General features: G+C 38.0%; 1 protein-coding gene across 1 annotated transcript in view; it reads right to left on the minus strand.

Annotated features, from left to right (window-relative positions):
• The window catches only part of LOC102805687 (uncharacterized), an 88473-nt gene extending 83797 nt beyond the window's left edge, over window positions 1-4676 (minus strand). Inside the window, exons 1-2 of the mRNA XM_085497534.1 lie at window positions 4420-4676; window positions 3961-4186 (exon numbers count right to left, since the gene is read on the minus strand). Of these exons, the coding sequence (XP_085353660.1) occupies window positions 3961-4186; window positions 4420-4661 (468 nt within the window). The 5' untranslated portion in view covers window positions 4662-4676. The remainder of the gene's footprint in view (window positions 1-3960; window positions 4187-4419) is intronic.
• Window positions 4677-11668: the final 6992 nt, after the last annotated feature.

The following is an 11668-nucleotide window of genomic DNA, read 5'->3' on the forward strand; positions in this document are numbered from 1 at the left end:
GTTCGTACTTAACTCGGGTTAGGTCGTACCTGAATCGGGTTAGTTCGTACCTGACTCGGATTAGTTCGTACCCGACTCGGGTTGGTTCCTACCTGACTCGGATTAGCTTGTACCTGACTTGGTTTCCTTACAGTGCCATATGCATCAGTTTGTTTGTTGAACAAATTGTAATAACTGTTACTTATTGTAATAACTGTCACTTTTATTCAGCTTGCTTCTGTTATAAAATCTGTCCCATATCTCATTTGGTATATTTTGCTAGGCTCTCCCCAGAATGATACAAATCTGTTCATTTGATGGTTATTTTGATTTTTTCCAGATAGTCACGGGGGTCAACATCAACAAAAACCAAGAAATGTATTGATTTATACTTAGTATGTTTCTGGTCTTGCTTACTGTCTAAATTTTCAGTAGAAATAGTTTTCTTTGGAATTAGGCAAACCTTTACCATAATAATCAGGTGACCATATCAGGTGACCATATCAGGTGACCATATCCTTCGTTCTAAAATTTAACAAAGTTAGCGAAATCAAGCTATAAGAAGGAGTGAATTGTTTACCTAGTAAATGGATGAAAGGTACTGTGTGGATAATGAAAGGGACTTATCATTCCCTGCATATCGCGTCAACACAAACATCTACAATCTAACTTGCTGGTATTAATTTTTTGTAAATGTTGCTTCACATTTTCAGATTCTATGCCATTGTTGCGCTAATATCACGTAGATGCGACACGAATATGAATATCATCTTTAAAGGATGGTGGTCGTGGCACTGCGCATGTGCGACATTTGTGTTGATAAACATTTATTTTCCTACAATCCAGTACGCTCTTCTAATGAAAATCACAAGTATGAGATTTGACCTGGGCGCGACTTGCACTAATTACAGCCGGTGGCTCCTTCGATACCTTCCAATCACCTATAAAAATGCTTAATTAAAGCTTGGTAACGTCTCAGTTTGTACTAGTCAATCTGCGCAACAGTCAAAGTCGCCATCTTTATTTATATGAGACCCATATAGCTCGCGCATGCGTGGCGCGTCGACTACCGCCCTTTAACTAAAGATACTAATGTTGTGATGTTATACTTATGTTATTCATCGTTAAGCTAGAGGGCCTTATCGCGGAGTTCTGGGAAAATAAAATCGACATCCCAATTTGTAACGACAAAACAGTGGTTGTTACATGCTGCGATGACCTTACTGCTCCGCATCTCACTCGTTACTGACATAGAGTGGTGTTCAGCTTGCAAATTCACGCATCACAATATACGGGAGTATGCACACGTGATATAACGGCAGAAATATACAGGGCAGGTGTGAATGCAAAATAGAACGGTTGATGCGGTCACCTAGAAGGAAATCTACGTCGACTGGGCGTGTGCAGAAAGCTAAGTAGAGCATTAAAATGAAACCGGAAATCAGGGCGGCACAATAGAATAAAAAACGTTTCACTGAGTCGTCGATTAGAAAAATAATACTTGAAATTGTAACACAGTCCTCCATCATGACGAGTATATCGTTTTTGATGACTATAATATTCAGTGAATTATTGTTATTCATATTTCTGCACTCATGTTAATATAGATAGCTATTTTGATTTGACAAGTTGTACGTCGAAAAATTCAGTTGTTATCGCTCCGCTTGGCTTGAAGTCAGTAATATATATAACACTAGCGCCCTCACGAGATTGCTTAACGGAGATTTCTTTAATTTAAATTTAGGTCAATAGTGTGGTTTTATTTTTCAGCGTTGCCATAGTAACAGTTCACATCAGCACAATGGCGACATGAGATGTCGAATGAACAGTGTGTGTTATACAAATGTATATATGTGTGTATTGTTGATGAACACGTATCGTGGTTCAACGACATGTGTGTCTTGCATGTGTACACCCTTCTCAGCCACTAGACACTAATACTGTAACAGAAAAAATCATATATTTCAGTCACTGTGCATCCGTGAGTTGTCTGTGGACATTATTAGTCAAATGATTATGTTAAATTATAGTTTGATACAAACGATCGTGTAAGTTTGCAAAATTGACAGGTGGCTCGGTATTGCACACATCCGGGTCATACACCAACCGAAACTTCTCAGCAAGCGTGACCACACACTACTGTTCTATATCGACTCTGCTTGTTCGGTCTTCATGCTGGTGGAACGTCGATAGTATTCGCAATTATAGTACAATTCATTTCATTTGAAGGCTCTGTGGCGTTTGATGCATTTTCGTTTAATGAGTATTTATGATATTTCATTCTGGTTGGATATCAATACGCATCGCGAATCAGTGAATTATGATTCATCTTAAATTTAACAACAAATTCGAATACGGCTTAAGTATCCATATATAAACAGTGTGTTCGCAATGTATCCATTTGACTTGAATCTGTTTATTCATTATGTCGTAATCAGTTGTGATTTGGCTAATAACTCAAGCCGGTAGCGATGCCTAATCCACTGGAGCAATAGGCCGGTGAAATGATTCCGCTACGTACAAATATGGCGTGTTTGAACGGCGCGCAATTACTTAATTAGTACAAACGATGCTGAGTGAGTAGGTTGGTTTACATACATTCACTGTCGTCTGCGCGAACTCCTAATGCTTTCAGGTTCAGATTAAAATGCTCATGGAAGTAAAAAGAGAATTTACCTTCCTAATACTCTGACGATTATGTACTATATTGTTCTTCGGAATTCAATTATTATAAATACATCATATAAACATACACATCGGTCAATTTATAATGTAATTATTAAGAACTGGAGGAAACACTTGCTATGCTTCGTTAACGGATGTGAACGTGTACGTGTACCGCATATAATACCCCCAACATACACACACACACACACTCACCCGATATGTATCATATTAAACCAACCGCACCCATAATAATTCATCAATATGCAATTAGCAGTATGGATGTAAAAATAAGAAATGAGGATGAAAAGGGGTCGGAACTTATATATTTATTACTGAAACGTCACGTAATTGTATGAGGGGCCAGGTGTCGTATATACATGTGACAACAGAGTATAATCCCTGGTGAATCATTGCTTGAAAGTAACGGACATTATCGTGCTTCTTAAACCCTAGATATCTCATTATAATCCAGCCGTATTGATGCCGGTCAGATAAGCGTATTATAAAAACCGTTATATAAAATGGGGACAATTTAACTGTGGGTTATTATTGTATTATTAGGGGGTGTAGATTTTTAATTTATCTTATTTATTTTAGTGGAGAGTGGGAGAACGAGATTTACGGTGAGAAATAGAAAAAAAATCGCGTACTTAAAATGAATGAATGATGTGGGGAGGCCGGGTCGCTGTACGATGGGCATTCCTTGCTGTCATCGTACAGCGCTGTAGCGACGTTCATTATAATCAGATCCATCAGAGGCCGACGTACCGGAAATTGCGTTTCGACAGTCCGCCATGAAGATATACAAGCATATTTAATAATGTATGCATTCAATGAGTCTAACGATGTATTCAGTGAGCTTGGGGATCACTAAAGGTTTTCGCCAACTTGAGAGCGCCGCGCTGAATAAACAGGCTTATATACCGGCGAACCGAACCTTAGCAAGGTACACTCTATATAAAGAACGAAATGAAAACATTGGGAGGGATCACCTCACGTGGGAATAAAAAGCAGTTAAACATTTGAGGTTGAGTGTCGTGGTGTCGACTGGGAAACCAATAAATGTGACTCTCCGTACGTAATTAACATAATCATGAAACATCAATGATAAAACGTGAAAAGCAGTAGTTATGCGTCCGCGCTGATTAAATTTCATTGTTTCAGCTATTATTGTCACAGACACCGTTGACTTCGATATCAATTAATAATTTTTCTCGAAAATTGTAATTCATACATTTGGCGGTGATTATAAACTGCTACGCTACGCCACACTCATGTACTACTTGTATAATTCAGATATATGGTTGGGCTTACCTTTGTAGCCACGGACGTGTAATACGATCCACATTTTGAGCAAATTCTGCGCTCACAGTCTCCGCACACGATACCGGGGTCAATTCCCGCTGCTTCTAGCTGTTGTGGAAACATGGGTATTTCGGTTGTTAGACAAATTGGACATACGTCCGTCTTGTCTAGCTCTGTTAACGACGACCGGCGTATGATATTCTCGGCAAATGTGGTATACTCGGTTTCAAGCTCCCTGTAGCATAAAAATAACAAATAAAAACACAATTTTTGTGTAATCTTTTTTGTCTTGTTTAAAACCTAATCAGATGACATGGAAGGGAACTGAATGACTATTATACCGATACGCCGATCCGTATGTTTCTATCTCACGTCAATTTGTCGGGGTGGGGTTCACTAAACGACTCAAGTACATTTTCTTCATTAATAACTAAATAGACACTTTTTTAAAATTTATAGTATACGTACCGGACACGTTGTTCTTCGCGGTCCTGTAGCAGTCTTGCTCTCTCCAGCACACTTGCAATGTGTGCACGCTCCTCCTCCGTGAGGTGGCTAAGATCAGCTTCCGGGGGTTCCATGGGTACCGGCGAAGAAGCCCTACTAGAGGCTGCTGCTACCTGCGAATAAAGGCTGTAGATATCCGAGTCCGCATCGAAATCCGTAGTGGTATAGCTTGCTGAATCGTCACCGCTGGCCTGGTTACCCATTTCTCCAAACCACGGAGTTGGTACGTGGCGTACCAATCCGCATAATACTTATATTTTACGTTTACAGCGCAAAACGGAGACTACAATTAGGAAATAAGAAAAGCTGACATGATCGTTGTAAAGGCGTTTACATCTTCCTGGAGTCCGTCATGTTGAAGATTACGCTGAAACTGCTCGATTCTATGGTATAATTGTGGCACTGTACAACACACACCCTATATTCGTAGTCGGTAAAATCGGCGCTATCACATCTTGTTTGGTACTGTCTCGTTAAAAAAAAAAAAGGCGAATTATGATAACATTGCTGAACGGAATGAATAAAGCATAGAACGTTTCCCCTGCGAGTCCACGAACGAAGTGAGAATATCTAAAAATGTGGATCATTCCATTCGAGTGTGGGGTGCATGTCGTGACTTCCATGGCGGCCCTTTTAACGGAGTGTGTTCGATCGATAAAAATTTAATTTAGTATATCATTCGTGATGAAATTAAACTAAACCGTTGCTATGAATTTTCATCATCCCCCCCCTGTCAATATCGAATGGAAATCAACCATCGTTTTGTTGTGCAGCCGCGGCTGTACGAACACAGAGCAGGTGGTCGTATTGTACTGGTTATCGAAATACTGTCTTATTTCCCAGTGCATGGCGGTGAATGAACGGAACGGCGACGCAGTGTACATATCATAACCTACCAAACTAGAGCGCCACTTATTGTATGGTTTATAAACTACAAAACTCGACAGCTGTTTGATGTCACATGGCAGCCGACGAAATATACTCGGCATTGAACATGAGTGTCGCACATTTGTATTCAATGTAGCGAGTTTCACGAGTGTCGAGGCCTGTGAAGGTTTTATACGTTACACAGGAATGGGGGACACTATTCACAATAATACCCGGCTATAAAATACACTAGTACAGTTTGGCATTGTGATTTCACGTGTTATCATCATTAGCTAAATATTTTAATCAGATGAATATGTAATTTCTTTAAATTGAATAAGATACCCGATTCAAGTTGAATTGAGCGTTCAATTCAAGTTAAATCAAATCAACTCAAATAAATTCATTTTTTTAATTGACATATGATGTGCGTTAAAGATTTGTACTATTTTTTTCAAACCGAGCAATGAATTTAATGCAATTCAATTCAAAGTTCAAATCGGATTTTCAGTTCAACTCAATTCAAATTGGGCAATGAATTCAATTCAAACCAGGTATTCAATTCAACTCAATTCAAATTGTGCAATGAATTCAATTCCAACCGGATATTCAATTCACTTATTGAACATGGTGTGGTGCGACGACTGTAGAGCTTTAAATTCAATTCAAATCACAATTTTTTTTTAATTAACAGTTTTTTATTGTGTTATGTGGTTGTACGGCTTCACAAAACATAGCCTATACATTAGATCATATTTTTATATTTTGGTCAAACCAAATAAGTCAAATAGTATCATAAAACTTAGCTTTAAATGATCAAACGTGATAATACTATATTTTGGTTGACAGCGGACAGTTTTCGTTCAGCACTGACAGGAAAGCACACTTGCGTTGTTTCAAACTGTACTCTCTTAGTTTGTTTTCACGTGATCCATGTGAGTACTACTTGCCCCTCACTATTTAAAAATGGGTCGATTAGAACCTACGATTTGCAGATCGACGAGCTGTGTTGTTGCATGGTCACAATGTATCAATGTATAAAACAGTGTGTGTGGTGAAGGGCAATTCCATACTCATAATGGCCTTATATTGTACTTGAAATGTAGGTACAATGTTGTCATTTCGAATTTGTGATCGACACACAATATTTAAAACAAGTTATATTCAGTATGCATATGGAGTGTCATTGTATTACATAGCATTGTTACTGTTTTTAGCCCTTGCTGTTTGGACAAGTCGCCGGGGTTAGCAGATACGAAGGCATCGTAGTTTTAGCTTTGGTAGGATTGTTAAGCTTGTATGCAGTCATCATATAGAACAGTTTTAGATTGAGCTAGGACATTGAAATATATTTGTATGATTCTTTATCGTGTGTGGGAAAGGTAAACAATGGGTAATCGCCCAATTTCGGGTGGGTTTGAAAAATACATGAATTAAAGCGACAAATTATCTCATTTTCCCGCCAAAATATTTTGTTTTGCACAAACAATTGATTGTAAAAAAGTTCATGTAGTTTTAATGTAGAATCCAAATATCAAAATTATATATAAGCATACATGCACATTATGTCTGGGCACACAAATAGTCAATACTATTAGACTAATAATGTAGAAACTTGTGTAAGTAAATTGCGGTTCTATGTTGCAATGTTTGTTAAATGTTGACGATGTTGATATTATTGTTCGTTAGTGAAATTCAGAACGAGAAGGTTGCCATTTGTGACCTTTAAACCCTATGAAATACAAGATGGCGTCCAAGATATCCGTATATAACCTATACCAGAGGTACATTACTTGGGGTTTGCAACGCGCATAGTACTGTACATGCCACTAATTAACCAATGGCTGCAAGAACCAATGACATTTTTTAAATATTTTTTTTTCTCAGGTGCTCCCTGTTTGAGGGCGTAATTACCTTGGTCAAAGGTGAGACCAACATGTGGTCCTTTGGTTACTACTTAGCGGCTGTGTACCTGTGGGTTTATTCTGTGTGTATTTGGATGTTCTAATATTGGTGTTTTTCCAGTGAATTCTCTAGGTGCAATCCAAATACAGTAGATGTTGTCTTGTTTACCTGAGATTTGTAAGAGTTTGAGCTGGCCAACATGTTAGTTTTTTCTTCATATGGTTGATTACTGGTATATTGATTTCCCATTTTTAATCCATGTTTTCAACTTTCTTCATCATTTTCATATAGCAATCTCGTCATATGTTAACATTGTCGTCTATGGAAATTCAATTAGTGGTATGAGCCCTGTATGGTGACACCATACCAAGATCCCATTCAAGTCTCATCTCGTAGATAGCGAGACTCATGTTATGACCCTCTGACATGACATAGGCGGTTTGTAATAAAACATTCATAGTGAAAAAATGTAATACATCGAAAATGTACAGAAAATATAGTTATTGTAATCCGTCATATCGTGAGTAGCTATTTTGATCCACCTGGACATCACAGTATTCTAGTTACCTCGGGCATGCGCATTCGCATTTTTCTGAGTTGGAACGCTTATGCGAGAGCGAGTTTGAAATGAGATCTTAGTATCATGTCACCGTAGTTGCAAACCCCAAGTAATGTACCTCTGCCTATACACACTGACATATTGCTACAATAATTGTTAAAAAAATTAAAATGAGGTGTACATTTCAAGAAATGAATATTCACTAATTCTGTTATCGTACCCAAAAATATGCAAAGTATCACTCGGGACTTCTAGAGCTGCATGACAACATACTAGTCAAAGATTTTTGCTTAAATCTTAACGATTAGGCATCCATGTAAAAAAAACGGAAAACGTGGCGCTGCTGGCTACGAGAGAAACTGCAATACAGTATTTGATGTCCATCGCTGCAATGTATGGGTGCTACATCTGTAATACACGGCAAGCTATCTGTCATTGATTTATAAGGCGAGAAGAAGCGACATGTTTGTAAACAGCGCCCCCAGGCAAATATGCACATTCAATGTTTCAGGGAGGAATTGTGATGATTTGAATTTGTTTTCATGAAAAGGAAATACTTTTGACTGGGTTATTTGTATGTAAACGTCGTAGAAAAGCGATGTGGTTTCAGTACTTCGCATATGGTACCAGACAACCGACCTATTATAATATTCGTCGGAAGCGTATAATATAGGTCACCACAGAACATGTACCCCGCACCAGAACCCAACGCTACCACCCCCTCCAGACCCACCGCTACCACCCTCTTCCAGACCCACCGCTACCAACATTTGAAACAAACTAATTAACACGAAGATCTATCGAGTACATTTTAAACAAACACAAATCTGAACGCGAGGTAAAAATCAACTCACCTTGTTCATGATAATTAAACAGTGGGGCATTACACTGGTCCATCTGTTTCCAACAAGGACATGTGTGATACCGTCCTCGTTATATACTAATATATGCTACATCAATTACAAATCATCTATATTATTACTAAACCAGTAGTCGCATTTGTTTCCATGGAATCGTATTAAATCCGTAACATCGGCGACAATAACCTCGTTAGATCACTAAGCCACTGAGTCATCGGGATGACGGTTATTCATAATAATGTCCACCGATGTACACACGATTAACTCTTATATTTTATTTGTCAACCACGTGTCACCTACTGTTAAATAATAAAGAACGTTTAGTATTGTACTAGTATATACATATCTATATCCCGGCGTTGAGGGCAGTATTAAGGTCAGACGCAGGCACATAGTTTGCGAGAGAAACATTTCCTGAAATTAATACTGTTAAATGCATTAATTAAACGCTGGTTTTTAATTTCGCAATTTCGCTGATAAGTAAAATCCGTTAAATTAAATTCACATGAATATGTAAAATAACAACATACAAGTCATCGTTTCTCTGTCAAGTCTGTGAAGTTAAAGCCTAATTGCTCAAACATCGAAATAGTGAAATTACTAGTAAGTGCCAGTGAAAATAAATGCTTTTACAGTACATGTTGTACCCTGTGAATGGATATTTGAAAATCAAAAACACTTAACCAAATTATTTTTTTTGCAAATTATGAACATCATGTGCATGTATTTTCCAAAAAATGTTAATTCAAATTCGCCACCATCGATAACGACTTAACGCCGATGGAAACCGCTCTAATTGTTTCTATGGAAACAAATTCAAGTACCTTACAGATTTTTTTAATGGAACCTTTCGGTCAGCGCAGTGATTTTTAATTTACCTCGACTTTTTCGACTAGTTGTTACGATATGGATTATGAAGCTGCTTGTGGCAGAAACATAACGACGGAGTTAGGCTGTTTCTTTCTTTTTAAATAGAACTAAAATACATTTTAGTGCATCGTTTACGTTGGAGCTCCGCATCTTTCCTGAATTTTGCCGAATTTGAGACACGATCGGTAGGATCGGACAACGTTTCCATCTAACGAGGTATATAGTGACATGTTTTGATGATGGGTGTGGATGTGATTACCTATAGAACAAGAATAGGCAGATTTAGTTGCGGGAAACTGAGTAAAGGTGACGGTACTTTCGCCATATTGGCAGTGACCTATTGTTCTCTATTGTTATGTGGTAAAACAGCATTAGCAGTTCGGACATGCCTATTCTGTCTCTTAGTAATTGGTAATGTGGAAGTGAACCCTGGTCCAAACTATGGTGACTCGGATGAGGTCGGTGGAGGTGCACGCAGAAATTTGAGAAGTAAATCGAATTTAGACAACCCAGTACGACAGGACATTAAACAACTAAAGGACACAATGGAAGTTCAATTGCGGGGCATTTCCAATGTATTAGAAAACATAAATAAGCGCTTTGAGCTGTTTGAAGTGAGAATGAATAATATAGAAGACGACATGGTTACTATGCGTGAAGATATTGATAGATTAAGGAGGAACAGTGGCCATGAAATGAGCGAAAATTTAGGGTCCGAGCTAAAACAGATGCACGACATGATGAAGGAAATGAGAGATGACTACGATGATTTGGATAACAGAACAAGAAGATGTAATTTGATTTTCTCTGGTGTTAAGCAAGATCAGAGAAATGAAACATGGGAACAATCCGAGATAAAGGTGAGGGAAATTATAAAAGACAGGTTGGGAATAGACAGGGAGATAGGAATTGAAAGAGCGCATCGTATTGTTAATGGGCCAGTGGTGGCCGGGGCAAAGCTAATTGCAACTAAATTTAATGATTATAAAGATAAAGAAGAAATAAGGAAAAACGCATACAAACTGAAAGGGTCTGATATTTTTATTCAAGAAGACTTTTCGAAACGAATTCACATGAAAAGAAAGAAACTATTTGCATATTGCGACTCGTTGTTACAAGATGACCGGAGTAATAAAGTTACCGTACGCTATGATAAGCTAATTGTATACAAACCATCCAGTGTTCGATTGGTTTACATCTATGACGAAACTAGCCAAGCTGTTAAACAACTACGCCAACACAATAGCTAAGAATGTGGCCAAGGCTCAAACTTACGAGGTACACATGCAGCAATATCTTTTATGTCATGGAATGTGCATGGTCTATTATGTAAACAAGATGACACAGATTTTCATTGTTTTTGTAATAATTTTGATGTATTTAGTTTACTTGAAACATGGTGTATTGATATAGATGATGAAAATTTGTTTTCTGGTTATGTAGCATTTAATTGCCCCGCTGTGAAGTTTAAGAACCGGGGAAGAGCAGGTGGCGGTGTCGTCACTTATGTTAAAAAAAGTTATTTGAATGGGGTTAAACGAATGCTTCCTGAAACCACGGGGGCGGTGATTTTGTTATTAGATAGTCTATTTTTTGGTTTTGAAAATGACATTTTGCTTGTTTCTGCATATGTCCCTCCAGAAGGCTCAAAGTGGTATTTACAGAATGATGACGTACTAGATGGTATAATTAAACTTGAAAATGACGTGGTAAATTCTTTGTCACATTGTAATGTTGGTAATATTAGCATAATAATGGCTGGGGATTTCAATGCTAGAACCGCATCTGACCCTGATTACATGTTACATGATGGTGCTCGTTATAGCATTGGAATCGATCCTAATTATATGCAGTGTGATTTTGATATTCCACGCCATTCTAGGGACCTTACCCGTAATAATTTTGGCATTTCACTTCTGTCTATGTGCAAACACCTGTCTGTATGTATGTTAAACGGCAGAAAAGAGCCTGGTGAATTCACGTGTATTGCAAATGATGGTAAAAGTGTAGTCGACTACGCCCTGATATCCCTGGATTTGTATGACTATGTGACATCCTTCACAATACCAGTCAGGAATGAGTCTGACCATTTTCCACTTTGTTATAAACTTAGAATTTCTGGTGTACTTAATTCAGACGAAAATTCGAT

Source organism: Saccoglossus kowalevskii, chromosome 3 (assembly GCF_978046115.1).
Source record: "Saccoglossus kowalevskii chromosome 3, keSacKowa6.1, whole genome shotgun sequence".
NCBI lineage: Eukaryota > Metazoa > Hemichordata > Enteropneusta > Harrimaniidae > Saccoglossus > Saccoglossus kowalevskii.